The sequence below is a fragment of the Nesoenas mayeri genome, assembly GCF_963082525.1.
Source record: "Nesoenas mayeri genome assembly, chromosome: 1".
Taxonomy (NCBI): domain Eukaryota; kingdom Metazoa; phylum Chordata; class Aves; order Columbiformes; family Columbidae; genus Nesoenas; species Nesoenas mayeri.
In genome coordinates this window covers 4,247,344-4,263,671 of record NC_137541.1, presented here as the reverse complement: position 1 = coordinate 4,263,671, position 16,328 = coordinate 4,247,344, and the positions used below count along the sequence as shown (strand labels likewise).

The 16,328-nt window shown below is 40.9% G+C and overlaps 1 protein-coding gene across 5 annotated transcripts in view; it reads left to right on the top strand.

Moving 5' to 3' along the window:
* Positions 1–241: 241 nt before the first annotated feature.
* MKLN1 (muskelin 1) overlaps positions 242–16,328 on the top strand; it is a 106,830-nt gene continuing 90,743 nt past the window's right edge. For all 5 annotated transcript variants that reach the window (XR_013922540.1, XM_080350146.1, XM_080350145.1 and 2 more), the window contains exons 1-2: positions 242–346; positions 15,326–15,395. Coding sequence is in view for 4 of the 5 variants with exons in the window: in XM_080350146.1 (XP_080206272.1) it covers positions 255–346; positions 15,326–15,395 (162 nt within the window). In the remaining variant the exon portion in view is untranslated. The remainder of the gene's footprint in view (positions 347–15,325; positions 15,396–16,328) is intronic.

Here is a 16,328-nt window from a genome sequence, read left to right as displayed (position 1 = left end):
GGCTGCCCAGGGCATCAGTGGCATCACCATCGCTGGAGAGGTTTAAAAGACATGTAAATGAGGTTCCTAGGGACACGGTTTAGTGTCAGAGATGGGTAACAGCCAGACTCAATGCCCTTGGGGGCTCTTTCCAACCAAAACGAGCCCCCACCCTGCCACTTTAACCCCACAGGCCCCGCCGCCCCCGCCCGCGCGGCTCCTTTAAGAGCGCGGCCCCGCCCCGCGCCGTCGCTGTTGGGGCCGCTGACAACAAGATGGCGGCGGCGGGGCCGGCGGGCCCCGAGAGCCGGGTCCTGGGCTACACCCTGCACCGCTGGAGCAGCTTCTCCTCCACATACCTCCCTGAGTGAGTCCCGGCCTCCACCCCTATCTCGCCCTTAGGCCGCTCCGCGCCGCGGCGGGCTGCCGGGCCTGCGCTGGGCCCTTTGCCGCGGCCTGTGTGGGGAGGCCGCGGTGGCGGCGGCTCTGGGGGAACGCGGGCCCGGGAACCCCTTTGAGAAGGGACCGGGGGGGCTCGGGCTGGTTTGAGTCCTCCGTCTGTGGGGTTTGGTGAGGGCAGGCCCGGAAGTGGGGGGCTGTGTGTGGGGGAGGGGCTGGTCAGCAGGGTTTAGGGGCGTTGTGTGGGGAGGTCAGCGGTATTTGGGGCTCTGTGCGGGAGCGGGTGTGTACAGCAGGGTTTGGCGGGATGTTTGTGAGGGAGGGGCTGTGCAGTAGGTTTTGGAGGGGCTGTTTGTAAGTTCTCCTCAGTTTAAGAAGGACAAGGAATTACTGGAGGAGGCCAGCGGTGGGATACAAAGATGCTGAGGGGTCTGGAGCACCTTTCTGATGAAGAGTGACTGAGAGAGCTGGGGCTGTTGAGCTGGAGAAGAGAAGCTGAGAGGGGATCTCATCAATGGTTATAAATATCTCAGGGTGGATGTCAGATGATGGACCAGACTCTGTTCAGTGGTGCCCAGCGACAGGATGAGGGGCAACGGGCACAGACTGAAACATAGGAGGTTCTGTCTGAATATGAGGGGAAACTTCTTTAGTTTGAGGTGGCAGAGCCTGGCCCAGGCTGCCCAGAGGGGTTGTGGAGTCTCCTTCTCTGGAGACATTCAAACCTGCCTGGACACCTTCCTGTGTGATCTGCTCTGGTGACCCTGCGTTAGCAGGTGGGTTGGACTGGATGATCTCCAGAGGTCCCTTCCAACCACAACCATCCTGTGGTTCTGTGAGGTGCTTATCAGGATTTGGAGGGGCTGTGTGTGTGGGGAGGAAGCAGTCAGCAGTTTTGGGGGGCTGTGTGTGATTGAGGGTCTGTACAGCAGGGTTTTGGGGGGCTCTGTGTGTGGGAAGGGCTGGTCAGCAGAATTTAGGGATCTGTGTGGTCAGCAGGTCTGAGAAGGTGTTTGGGGAGGAGGTTTAGCACCAGCATTTGGGGGTGTGTGTTTGGGAGAGTGGTTGGTTAACAGATTTGCGACGCGGTCTGTGTGTGGGGTGCAGGGTCTGGGCTGCAGGTTTGGGGGTGGTAGGTGAGGGCAGCCTGGTTGGCAGGCTGAGCATTGGCAAGGTTTAGCACCAGGTCTGAGGGAGCAGGACAGTGTATGCAGGGGGGTGTGATGCCAAGGTGGGGATAGACAAAAGGAGAAGTTGGCCTGAGAGTTGGGGGGAAAAATGGGCACTGTGGGGGGGGCAAGGCTGGTCACCAGGTTAAATGGGAAGAAAGGTAAGTAAACCTTTCCCCCAGCCCCCCCCAGCAGTTTTTGGATATGTCAGGTGCCTGTGGACAGTGTGTTTTTTGGCAGCCAGGCTTCCTTTCCTGCCCTTGACCTCTGATGTGCTGGAGGATTGCTGGGCTACCCTCACCTGGCCTGTGTGGTTTTGGGGGAATGGGGTCATTTGCTGTCCTCCTGTCCTACTTTTTAACTAAGAAAACCTAACTTTTTAACTAAAAAAGCTTTTGGTGTGGTTAAAGGAGACTGGAGTTGTATTTTACAGTCATCAGTTTGTGCTGCTGTACTAATGTGAACCCATTCTGAATGGGAGACTTGGCCATGTGTCAGTCCAGCTATGGCCTCTGAAATGCCTTTAGTTACTGAAAGTAAGATTTGAGTTGATTATAAGATGGCCTAAAGGTGCTGTTTTTGATACACCTTTTTGATAAGATCATGTTGGTGTTGGAGGTTGGGAGGAGCAGTGGGATTTACACTGCTTGGACACCTTAGTCCTTGCAGGCTGTAGAGTCTTGTCTGATCATTTATTGGGCTGAGTGTAATAACTTTTGATTTAAATACCTTTAAGTCACCCACTATCAACAAGTGACAGGGTTGCCTCATTTGTTAATAATTAAGGTAACGAATTATTTCACTTTCCAAAATGAAGCAAACCTTTACAAAGAAAGTTTTTCTGACTAAACTCCTAGTTGTTGTATCTTTCTGTATATTTGCTTTGTTAGATATTAAAAAGAACTGGGTTCTTGTCTAATTTGAAAATCTTTGGTAATAATTAAGAAATCTCTTTACCTTTATTGTTAAAAAGACTTTAAGTTGTTTCCTTCAGGATCATACTTGTAGTTATTTATTCCAGCTTTTTCTGCCTTTTGATGTTGTATTGAAGTGTTGGTCCCTGAACTGAAGGATGATGGTCCATTATTGATCTCACTGATGCAATACAAAGAGATAATACCATCTTTCTCCTTGATATTGCTTTCCAAGGCTCCTATTAGTCTTTTTTGCTACAGACTTGTGTGAGGAATTAATATTCACATGGTATCTGCAGTGCTGCCCGAAGTCCTTAATGTCATTTTCTTCTGTGATACAATTCCCTGTCCTGTAGTAGGGCTGGTGTTTTACAAATCCATGACCTTGCATTTGACTGTTCTTTATATATGCCTATCATCAGTAAAAACAATTTTAAAGGCTCCTAAGCAGTGTTGGATAATCTCAGTGATGGGTTTATTCTCTGGCATGCTGACCTTAGTCCAAGAGATGCTGGTCCTAATGCTTGTGTGTTGTCTTCTGTGGAAGTTTTGGTTTTTACTTGCTGTCTGCTAACTTTTGATTCCTGTGTTCTGGGAGAGAGCTTAAATATGATCTGAAATGGAAAGCGGTGGCTTTGACCTGCAATTTGAGATTAGATTCTTGAAAGGAGAAAATGTATAAAGAAACATATGGGAGAGTAGGTTTTTGGGGAGGGAGTAAAGATGGAGAAGTTTAAAATGGCTGGGACAGGAACATACTGTGGGATGAACACACAGAGCTACAAGTCTTAGTATTTAATATGTGGAACAGAATGATGCCTTTTTGGAAGTATATTGGAAATTCCGGTTATACTGTAGTTCAGTAAGTCTTTTAGTATATGTAGGAAGAAACCACTTTAACCTTGAAGCAGAAGAGGGACTCTGGCATAATGTAAGTTGGAGTACACTACTTGATTTGATAATGTTTCTAGTTATTGGGAGCTGTGGTATTGCAATCAAAGTGCTTGTGGAAGAGGAACAGAGTTTATCATCCACGTTCTTTGTCAGCTTCTTGTGATTTAAACACACTTCTTAAGTAGTTGTATGGTTTTAAATGTAAAACAAAACTATGAAATAAAATTGTTACTGCTGTCTAGGGAAGAAATTAGATGTCTAGTAACTTATATCCCATCTGTTTATGTGATGCTGAACTGACAGTGAAACTTTTCAGAGCACTGAAATCACCTGATAACTGCTCGTTTTAATTAAAAAAAAACACAAAAAACAAACAAAAAACACAAAAAAAAGACACAACAAAAAACAACTTGAAAAACATCAGTTTTCTTTCAGTGACAGAAGTTTCTTGTGTTTGGTGGTGCTGCTAGGGGATTAGTCAGTGCTGAATCTAATTTCTAGCTGTTTTGCCAGTGCTACAGCTACCTGCACGTTTGCAAAGCCTTTTCCAAATGTTAAATGAAAACTGTCCTTCTTGGGTCTGCTAAAGATTAGTTCTACTGTTTTCCAAGCTGCTGGAGTTGTCCTGTTGGATTGTAGCTACCAGCAGGAAGACTGACTTGGATATTTACTTTAAAAACTCTGTGGGCAGAAGTGAAAGAGCTGGTTTAGTAATAGTGTCTAGTTCAGGCTGTGTTGTAGGGGAGGTTGCGCCTTTGGGAAGAAAATTGATCCAAGAGGAAATTTGTTCTTGAAACATCTGGTGTTTCCAGAGACACTCTGTGTGTGCGGAGGCAAGAGTGTGTTGAGAGGCTTCAGCTTGTCCAACTTGGATAATGTTCAGCCCAGCATGTCGCCTGAGCCTCCTCCATCCGATCCCTTCGTGCCTGTCCGCGGTTCTTCCCCGAAGGAATGGAGCCATGTGGGAGGCTGCTCCCTGATGTCTCCTAAGGGACCAGCTGAGGGGTTTCCCCACCACCACCAGTCACTTCACATGAGCTGCACAAACAGATGCTGGTGTCCTTTTGACATACGCAAAGAGAGAGAGACCTGGACTTTATTCCCCTCTCTCCTCTGGCCTTCTGCAGAAAGGGATGAGCTCAATCACTTCTTTTTTTGGACGAGGAGGGAATAAACAATTTATAGAAGGTAATGTAACCCTAGTTCAAACTTTTTATCAGGAAGATATCTGAAAGCTGCTGCTCTGCATTCTGAGAGAAGCATTTCATATCCTGATTTTTTTTTTAATAGCCATTTTTGTACCTGCCCCAGTTTAAACTGCCTGCTCAGGTGAATAAGAGGTGTAGTATTGTGCATCTTTTTCTATTGCCAGATACTAAATTACTGTGTCCTTAGGACCATGGTTTCTGTTGTTTGCATCGGACTTGCAACTGATGATCTCTTGTAGCTGGCCAGTGCCCTCAGGTCCTTCTGCCACTGTTTTTTACAGCTGAAATTCCACTTTAGAGATTTCCAGGAGTGTTTGATTCTATTATGTTAGTCATGTACCTTTGCTAGGAAGTTTCATCCCATTTCTAGTGCTCAGATCTTCAGAGTCATTCAGGTTTTTGTGTAGGATATCTCTGTCGAGGAAGATCAGTGGATTTCCTAGATTTGACTTTAGGATTTTTATTGATATTTTTCTCACTTATTTCTTATGCTAAGATCATTAAGAATATAAAATAAGTTTTGTTACTAAGCTGATAATTAAATGCCATTGGCAACCTCCTCCTAATTGGTAGTCCCTTTTTTCATTGAAACCCATTTTAATCTATTTCACTGTGGATTTCAGTTACTCTGGTAATTCCAGTCTTTTCCAGTTTTACACCTTTTGTGGTACTGCATGGAATGCTGAAGGCTGGATGACTCTGTCTCTCTCGTAAAAGCATAGTGGAATACAGAAGGATCCAGCTGATTTGTTACAATACACTTAAAATAATTGTGTGTTTTTATTGGTTTTCTGTATTTCCATCAAACCAGGAGTAGTAAACTAAGTGAAAGATTCTTTAATAGTAAAGTGTGAGTGTCTTGTAGACTTGTAAAGTGAGAATGTACACTTTTTTGCTTTTTAGTTAAGAGGATGAGACAGTAAGTTCCTGCCCAGTCTAACCAAACATCTCCTGCTGTGTTTACTCTGAAACAGAGATATTCTGTCCTGTGTTTTTGAATCTAAGGTATTGCAAAGCATTAGTAAGAAGGTAATGAGAATGTGTGTACCAAACTTCTTGGAGTAAAGCCCATAGGGATTTAAAAAAAAAAAAAGAAAAAAGTCCAGAAAATAACCTGAATTCCAGCTACCCTGTTTTCTGTAACAGGAAAAAACATGTATTTGTGGCTAGTGAAATGTGATTCTGTTTCTCCTCCTGCGATGCAAAACTGATGATTCAGATCTGTATCTTATAGTTCGTAAACCCTGTTGCAGATGCATCCATGTCTTGTAGAATCTCATGCTCAATCTGAGATAGTCATGACTAATGAAAAGGTGTGTTTTTTCTGGTCTGTTTTCGGATACTGAGCTCTGTTTCCTGCAGTGGTTGAGGGCCATCTAAACCAGAATAAACCAGTGGACTAGCAGATTGTGATTCAGAGTTTCTCTGTCAGGATGAGCTGTGCTCATTGTCTATATGCTGGAATTCTTTAAGATACTGCTTATGTCTCATGGTTTCTTAAATAGCTTCAGTTACATAGCAGTGATCATTTCCATTCTAGTTGTAGAACTGCAGCTTTGGGGTTTTTTTGTGCATATAAGCATTATTTTTTTTTTTCAACTTAATGTCATCATTTATAGCTTTACATGAGTATTTTAATGTAGTCAATTCACTTACCTTGTTCTAATCCATTTACCTTTAGATATAGGAAGATGAACGAGCACACCTGCTGACTGTAATTACTTGCTCCTGATGTCTTTGCAATGCTGATCAATACTTTTAACGTTTACTAAAATGAGCTGGGAATGCAAACAGTGGCTAACGAAGCAAGCTGAGCGACTCCATTTCCCCTCAGATGAACCCTCTATACAGAAATGTTCTCAGTTCTGCCTCTTGTCTTTTTCAGTGTCCAGTGGAAAGTCTTTTTTTCGCCACTTGTTTATGTGAATTCTCTGGATGTTTCTAGACAATCTAATGTTCTGACAGGCATTTTCCCTCTTGCTTACATCGTTTCTGTAGCCTAGGATTTTTCTGTGAAAGCTTAAATTCAGTACTTAAAAAGCCAAATATTTCTGTAGAAAAGGAAGTCACTGGCAGATTGAATACGTAAGGTGCTTCTGTAGTGTCTGATAAGGTGAAGTGGTGAGAAAGAAAAAGGTCAGTGAGGTGGATTTAGTGAAAGAAAAATCACAAAGTTATGAAGTTGTTCCTTCCTTATATTGGCATCAGAAACTCTTGCTTCCTGGGTAAAATTACTAATATGGTAGCATAAGCAGAAATTTCTGTAAGCTGCTGTTAAAATATAACCCTTATTTAGGAGATTAGATGAGAGTTTTATTCACTGGCAGAAGGATGAAGGTGAAATGCTAATTGCTCTGGTTCCCTGGTGTGACTCACCTGGCAGAACCTGGATTACTCTGATATTCAGCCTTTTCTGGGATGGCATTTTTGGAGAACATTAAGAATGTAAAATTTTAATAGGAGGTGGTAACATCATCAGATTATGGATCATTTGTTCTGTATGTGGCTTTATATCCTGCAAACTTAATAAAGGTTTTCTAGCTCCTGATTGCTAATTACTTGCTTAAAGACTAAAACACTATTTCAGAGCACATTTGGAATAACTATTGTTAGTGCTCAGACAGCATGTACAGCCTGTTTGATTTTTTTTTTATATTTTCTTGGCAAAAATATAGTGTTTTATTCTGCACATTCATCATCTTTCTAGCAGATCACTGTTAGAATGCACTGTTAGGTTTATTGCCACTATTGATTTGATGATGTGATCATGATTTTTCAATTGAGGTTAGGTGGTGTGTGCAGCATTGATTCGGTCGTTTTTCTAGAGGTCAACCTGTTTGAAACTTCCAAAGCAAGACGGTGCTTGATTTACTTTAATTGCATGTTAATATAAACTTCTAAACCCAAATGTAGTTTTGCTTTTTGCACTACAGCCTGTTGAATTTTGTAGGAACAGTGGACTGTATGTTCAGTGGGGTGCAAATTCAATAATATACTTGTTACTGAAAGGGGAGGAGGGAATGCTGAACATGTAGAGTAGTTTATTGCTTTAGGTAGTTGCTATTTTTGTCATTACTTGAAGCTCAGTATGCATAATACCTGAGAAATTATTTCCTTGATCAATTTAAATCAAGGAGCACAACCATATATTTACGTTGAGGATGGAAGCCTGCATGTCTGAATTTCAACTGCAAAAGCAATTGGGTTAATAGTGCGTGTTCCTCCTCTGCTGGCGTGTTCTGCAGTTCCTGGAAAACAACATGATCTCGATAATGGAGAAAAATTGCACACAGATCATTCTAATTTTTGATGGTGTTTTCCTCAGTCCTCTCTGCCTTTTCTCCCCAGGCTGACTGCTGTGTTCGTGTCATTCTCAAGCTTTGGGAAAGCGCCTGAAAAACACCGAAACTCTGCTTAGGACATTACCTATGTTTTTCTTGAATGTTTTTCTGTAGGCGCATACTTTAAGCAGCATTTGGCTCTTATAGTAACTATTTAAATATTAATTTGCCAGCCTATTCTACACTTGAAAGTCATATTAATGAGGAGATACTCTTAACACAGAATATTAAAATGAAAGAAAATGGATTAGGTAAATTGACCTGTGAGTAAGGAATTGCTGAATGAGTTCCCACCCGGCTCTTTCACGATGGCATATTATTGCTAATTTGTGTATCTTTGTCTCCTAAAAAACCTGCTTTCTGGTACAGAGTTTGGAAACTGTCAAATGTCAAAGTAATGTTGACTTGGGAACTCATGTACCCTTCTGCAGGAATTATTTATATTGCCCCATCATAAGGAATTATTCCTTAATGTAGCTCTGGAGGCAAATATCTCTGACTCGTAGCATGATTTCTGAGATAATTAGTAGTTAATGACAGGCTGATACTTCTTGATTTTTTTTCCAGGTTAGTATTTTGTTTTCTGTATTTCCTGAGGTGCATTGTTAGCAAGAAAACTTTGATTTTGAAGGAAAGCTGAGTGAAGGTGGTACTGCATGGAACCAGGAGGCGTTTTCCATAGAGTTTTGGTGAAAAAGCTCCATATGTGACATTAGTTTTGGCATGAGGGGGCTTCAGCCTGTTTTGTTAAACATAGTCTGCTTTAAATTCTTTTACAGCTGTCAGTTTTTGGGTAGATGTTTTACTAAGTGTGAAGTTACAGTGCTGATGAATATTAAAGATGTGTTTATGGCTTACATTATGAATTTATATCTCTACATGTAGTCACTTTGTTTTTGTGGATTCCTCTGAGTGGAAATATTACTAATATTGTGGCGTGTAAGAGCATTGTTGCAATGCTGTGAAATCATAGGAGACCTAAATCTACTTCTTGGCCTTCGTAAAATGTTTCCATATGTGCATTAGTCAAACAAAAATACTCCACCAAGTTTGCGATGCTTCCAAAATATCACATAGGGGATTTACATAGATGTGTGCTAGACATCAATTATCTCTGTCTTCTTGTGAAGGGTCTGGACCTTTCCAAGAAAATGCTTTTGGAAATGACAAGTGGGAGCAATGCAATATTGAAGTGCATTGAAGAATTGGAAGATTTGGGAAGTCCAGGTTCAGTGGCTTTTCTGGTGATTGCTGGCAGTAGAAATCCCTGTGTTCACACATGGGCTGAACTATTTTCCCAGCAGTAGGGGAGGGTTTTTTAAAAATGAAAATTGAACTTTGTTATAATGTGGTTGTGGCTGGTGTTGTCTTAAACTCTGGCAAATTTTATTACAATATTTTATTTATTGGCAACAAATCCCATGAGCTGAAGAACCTGATACCTTCATCTTTTTTTCCTTGGGTGTTGAAGGGTAGAATTCATGGTGTTCTTACTCTTTTTATCAAACCAGGGATTTATTTCTGCTCAGGAATATCACCTAGGCCAGGTTTCACGCACACCACATTGCTTAAGTCAGTACTTTGCGGATCACTTAAAAGGCTGGATTTCACATATCCTCATGGCTTAGACATGTAGAAATGAACACTGAGTGTGAAAAGAAATGGGCAAAAGATTCCAGATAATCATATATTCACTAGTATCAGTTCCCTAAGATGATCGTGTGAAGCAGTCTTTGTAATTGCTGATTTAATTTTCTTTTCCTAAAGTAGGTAGATTTTAAGATCTGTTGTTTGGGTGATGTAATAATTCTTATATTTAAAACCAAAGCCAGTGCAGGGAGAGAATGAATCTTGATATTAAGCTTAAAGGTTCGGCATCACTTACCAGCTAAATTGCATCTGAGTTATAAATCCTTTAACCTTGGGGCAATTACGCTGGTGAACAACTGTGTGTGAAGTTACTGTGGTTACCAACATATGCAAATAGACATGACTTTATCTTATATTATTTTTTCTACATATTACCAATGTGGAGCTGGGAGCTTTTGCTGCTGAGGATTTGTGTCGCTCAGAGCTGTGATACAGTCAAAAGTTTAATCTGTGATTTAGTGTTGTTGAGTGTCACTGAAATAGAAGTTATTTACCAGGCTCTGCTAACTTCCTGGGAATTCACTATATTGCTGCAGTTTTAGTCACTATTGGTAACATTGAATTCCTGGTGTGCTGTGAGGAAACACCAATGAGTCAAAAATATCTTGTTTAAAGAAATCTTAACTAGATGGGGATAGTGAAAAGTAGTTCTTTCTGGCTTGTGTTACTGGAAATGTCTGCAGCAGTGTCAATTCATGTTTGTGTTTTAGTTGGGCTGGCAGTGATGACAGGCAGCTTAAAAAAAGTCATCTATGCACTGAAAGCAATAATTGAGAAGCTGGTTTTAATGGAACTATTTCTAGACCAGAGCTGTGTGACACCTGTTTTGTTGGCCACTATAGTCAGCTGTGATCTGATAAGTACATTTCTGTAAGGTGATTTCTAATTAATCAGTTTATTTTTGCATGCTGTACTCCCTTAGCATTTTTACTTTTGATAGAAATAAATTTATAGGAAACTGGATGTTTGTGTGAAACTCTGCAGCTGAGGAGGTGGAAGCAAATTTGAGCAGTAAATTGGCAAATCCCATGACAGTATAAGAATTAAAATTGCACATTTGTGTATGTGTTTAACTTAAACTTAGTTTTACTATGGAAGAGGTCCTCCTGTACTACTTAGTAGTGAGGGTAAGGACTGTGTTTTAAAAAATACAAAGCTGAAAAACAACACCTAAGCCCCCAAAAATTTGTTTCCTGAATGTACCTGCGTACTGTGTAATAATCGTGCATGTTTTGTTGTGTTTCAACCAAAAAATTTCCATGTCTTCACATCCTTATGCCATTTTAAGCAGAGAACTTCTCCAATAGGAAGAAGAAATACTTTATAGCAAAATTTAAAAAGTTATTTGTGTTTTGAGGTTTTTTTTTAACTGCTTTAGGGGAAAGCCATAAGTACATGTGGCTTTTTAAACATCACAACCAAGTGGTTTGAAATCAGCATTACTTGCAGTGAATTTCTGAGAGATGGAGGAGAAAAACTTCTCTAGTTCACAGAATCCCAGAATGTCAGGGGTTGGAAGGGACCTGGAAAGCTCAGCCAGTGCAATCCCCCCATGGAGCAGGAACATCCAGATGAGGTTACACAGGAAGGTGTCCAGGCAGGTTTGAATGTCTGCAGAGAAGGAGACTCCATAACCCCCCTGGGCAGCCTGGGCCAGTGTCTGTTACCCTTACAGTGAAGAAGTTTCTTGTCAAATTGTGTTCCAGTTTGAACCCATTACCCCTTGTCCTATCATAGTTCTTTCTAGATCCGTGGAAGAGGGTTTTTTGGTGGTGTGGTGTTTGTGTTGTACCTTTTTGTCCCTTGGTTAAGACTGTGTGTCTGTTCTGGTGTCTAGGCCAGCCAAGAGTATCTTGGTTGATGCTTTGTACTGGCTGGTGTGATTATTTCACATGTTGGAAATAGTTGTCCCACCATGTCTTCTGTAAAGTGGGCTTAGTGGAAATTCTAGTCCGTGTATTCTTGATCTGTTTTGGGATGGTTGTAGGAAAAAAAAAGAAAAATATTGTCACATGGACAATGGCGAAGGGCGAGCTTTGTCCTTTTTCAGTCAGGCTGTTTTTGTAGCACTTAAATGCTTTTTACAGTTTACTGATGTGGTACCTCAGTGGTTTTCTCAGAGAGCTGTGTCTGAGTTCCAAGTGCTCTTGGAGACGCGTGTGCCCTTTTCTGCACAGCTGCTCTCTGAAGAGCAGTTTGAATGTGCCAAGCAAAGCTTGTGTTTTGCATTTGTTTATTCTTAAGGACTTGTTCCTGAAGTCATGTATTTCTTTAATAGCAGCTTCAGGAAAATATTTAGGTTAGATGCAAATCATAGCAGCCTTAAACCTAATTTGCAGTATATTCTGCAAAGCCATCCTATTTCTCCCTCCTGAAGCAAAGAAACTTTTTAGTGATTGTCATGCCTGAAACCGCAGAGCTTTTTGCACAGAGAAGTCTTCTGCTAACACCGAGTGTGGGGACATCTCTGTAATTCCAGCAGAGATCAGCCAGCACTTGGTACAAGGGATATGACAGTTCCTGGGTTGGTAAAAGGAAAAATTATCTACTTCCAGCAGTTGCACAACCAGTGTCTGCATGGCTAATAAAAAGAAACGTCCACTGTGTTCTGCTAAGAGGGTTTTCTATGCAAAACAGCCAGAAGGATCCACTTTTATTTAGCAATGGGAAAGCTTACAATAAAGGCTTAGACACTAACAGCCGTGAAGGAAGCCAGGTTATGAATTTAAGGCACACCAGTACCACCTCAGGACATGTTTGCGGTGCAAATAAAGTAGCTTTTAGTGTGGGGTAGGATTGCCCACAAAGTAGCAGAGGTACCACAACGTCTAATTTTTTTTCATAGTTACTTACCAGTGGGAGAGTGGTATTGGAAGCTCATTCCAGTATGAAACGTTTGCCTAGATCCAGCTGCTCATGTGTTGGGTTTTTTTCTCCTTTTGTGCTGGCACTAGTACTAAGCTGAATTGGAGAACTGATCTGACTAAAGAAGTTATTTATGCTAATCTTTATTATAGCTGCTGGTGTAGGGAGGGGGAGGATCAGGCGCAAGTGGGTGGAATGGTCCCTCTTGGCAGTGTTGTAGATTTATGCTAGACTAGATCTTGCATCCACAGTTTATGATTATGAGTTACCTCAAACTGCATTTAATGGGTTGCTTTTTTTCACAGGAAAAGCTTGCGTAAAACTATTTGGTGCTTGTGGTAGCTTAAGGGCTTACAAATACCTTTTGTAATGGCTTGTGAAAAGTACATGGAAAGTCATCGAGTTAGAGGAATTTGCACTTCTAAAATTTATCAGAGGTTTTAATCTAGGTGTCCTATCTGAAAGGCTTGCCTCCAGGTACTGTGCAACTGTTGTGATGTACAGAAAAAGGACTTCACATGGAAAGAGATGTGCTATTAGGGTATGCATTTGTTGTTTCTTGCTGTCTCATGACTGTTGGAATGCTTCAGTTCCTCCAAGTTTTTGAGCCCATAAATTTTCCTAAACCATTATGGTAAATTGACTTTGTACATACGGATTTCTGTCTTTGTTTAATCTTAATGAATTGACAACCCATGTATTTTTAAACATAGTTACAACTATATGGACACTGTCTTTTCTAAATTTCTTTTTAGCCTTAATTATGTGTGAGCTGCCCATCCCTTTTCTCTGTCTCTGCAGAAGGATTTTTATCTTGTCTAGCTGTACTGATTGAGGTTCTCTTTGGTGGTGGCAAACTGATCTTTGACCTGGAGAAGCAAACAAATCCACTTCTAAAAATATGGTCTTTGGGATCTGTCCCAGTTACAAAATGCCTATTTCAAGCAGGGCATTATCTGACCATGTAGCAGTGCTGATTCCTCCAAATGTTGCTCAACGTATGAAGAGCTTATCGTCTAATGTTTAAACAAATGTAATAGTATCGTAAATATAATTATAGGCTAAATTGTCATCTTGTGTGCTGGAATAAAGTTCCATAAAGGAGAGAAACCATACATTTTTACTGTTTTTTAGCTGCCTTACTGTTCCTTAAGTATGTAGTGTAAGATACACATGTCCTTCAAGTTTAGCAGGTTTTTTTCTCTCTTCAGATAGTGAAAGTTATTAAGAAATTCTTCAATATCCTTTAGCCTGTAGCGTGGTATAGGAGATTGCAGGTAGGATTGTAGTTTCTAGTGGTGACTTAGCTTTGAGACTGGCAACTTCTATTAGAAATCTGTGTTTTATCAGTTCCCAAATTCCCTCCTTTGGTTTGGTTGGTTCATTTGTCCCTGTTGTAATTAAAGATGGGGGTTAGATTTTTCTCTTGGAGTTGAGCCTCTTCACTCTGGGAACTGATTGAACTCAGATGGATGTTTAATTATGCAGATCGATGACCTGATGTGTCCTATTTTGAACGGCTTAAAGCAAGAGGGTAGTGCATGTCCATGTGTTGTCCAAACACGTTTTACCCATGGGGATATGTGAATAAAGCAGCTGCAGATCAGGACCGGCACTGGCATTGCTGTGTTAATAGATGCCTTGCTGTGATGGAAACCAGCTAAAGGGAGAGGGAACCTGCATGAAAATCCTTAGATGTCCCTTTTGAAGCCCGCAGATGGACAGCCGCTAGGCCATTTCTCTGAAATGTACGTATTTAAAGGAGCCACCCTGTTCTAGCTCCTCACTGTCTCCCCTGTCACGGTGTAGGGCTGCTTGGATACCCCTGCTAGCGCGGTGATTTTGATCTGTGCAGTGCGGGAAGAGCGAGCTAATTTCTCTGTTAGCGCTCAACCTCTGACTTAACCTCTTTCCCTTCTGAGCTTTTATATGAGCACTTTTTCCTCCAGCCCTTTGTAGTAATCCAGATGCTTGTGTTCTTTCCCTCCTACACAGCAGATGGAGATGGCATAAGCCTTTTGATGACTGCTTCCTTCTTTTTACATAAGTTTTACAAGCTGGCGAGTTTAAGTTGCATGTGGTAGAGCTCGTAAGCCCTGTCCAGCAGGTGGTGCATCGTTATCTCACTGATAATTATATATTTTAGGGACTTTAGTTTTTAATCTGGGAGGTGAGCTTTACCATGTTGTTACAGGAAAGGGAAAGGCAGATCCCTCATATGACTATCGTGATGAATCTGTTTCATTTTAGCCAAAAAACCTATTCTGAGTTTGTGTTCATTACGTAAATGCTATGCTGTTCCAAACAGTAAGAAAGCAACTCGGAGGTGATTTTGCTGGTTGAAGAGTTGAACTTCTGCTTTCTTGTCTGTTATTCTACTCTTGTAGCTCATGAAAAATACTTGTTAAAATTTGGCATGAGTTAGATGGTCATCTCCAACACTCCAGGAAAGCTTAAGTAGATTAGCAGCTCGCTCTTTCCTTTCCAGTATTGCCTGTCTAATAAGGGATAGTTTTTGGCTTACCGACTGTTTTACTGCTCATCATTTTAAGCTTATTGAAAAATTCTTACCCCATTGAAGTGAATGAGACCGTTTTTTCCACTTCATAATGGACTTGGGCCTTACGTAAATTCATCTGTTTTAAATTTATTTCACAACTTGGATTTTTTTTTTTTATTTATTTCGCAACTTGGCGCTCCATTTCACAACCATGAGGCTTGGAGGCGTATTTTGATGGGTCCCACAAAATAGTGGTGAAGAAAAAGGGGGTGAACCTTAGTCTCTGCCTAGCAATTTAGGTAGCTGCATGACAATGTTACTGATCTGTGTGTGTGACCTATCTTATTGGAGATGTGAAATACAACATGGCTGTTACTTAAATTACTTCTGGTTTCTCATTTTTTAGGAATATCTTGGTGGATAAACCAAATGATCAGTCCTCCAGATGGTCTTCAGAAAGCAATTATCCTCCCCAGGTAAGCATCTGAATCTCTGCAACTGTATATCTGTGTTGTACAACTTAATATATGCCGGAGTTTTTATTTTAAATGTAGGCTGCTACTATTTATATTAACAGCCTTTATAGGCTACTTTCCCTCAGTAAAATGCAGGTTGTTGGTACATTATGTATTTACATTTCTGGCAATTTTTGATCTTTCAATAAATAGTTTTTCATGGGTGAAGTTTTGCATTTCATCCTTGACAATTGTGGTTGTACTGGAAATAATCGAACCTTATGGTTAGATTAAGCTGCTAATGAGGCGTGCAGGTCCCCCTTTGTCAGCACTACTGGAAACTCTTGTAATTTGTTGGCCTCGAGTCCTAGATCTAAGGAGCTTGTATTTGTTTCTCCTAATAGTGCATTTAGCAATGTAGACTCTGTTTAAAGAGACACAAGTGTCACCTCTTCTGTTGGTTAAGCACCTTATTAAAATAAGATTTGTATTGATTTTAACATCTAATTTGCGCTTTCAGTGTTAATTAGATTGTTAGATTATCCAGAAAAAAATATGCTTATCCTTTTACTTAATCTCTTTTTCTCCAATAAATGTGTTATCTTCCTCTTTGTGCTAGATCTATGCCTTTATACTCTGGTACTGCTTGATGAGCTTCTATATCTCTTACGCTGATTACTTTATTTTGTTTAAAACACTGATGTACAGCAGTGTTGTGCAGTATCTCTCTCATGAGTTCTTCTGCTTATCTACTTATTTAATCCAAGTATTCCTCATGAGTTAAGTTTCACAGAATTGTTGTCTAAGTAAATCTTGCTGCTTGGCTTTGAAGGTGCGTTAAAAATCTATAGTCTAGACTGGTGGCTCCCTATAGTAGCAGGTCATCTCATCCAACTGAAAAGCTTTCATGTATTTTTTTTCATGGTAGTGTTCTATACTGTTGTCTGTAAAAGT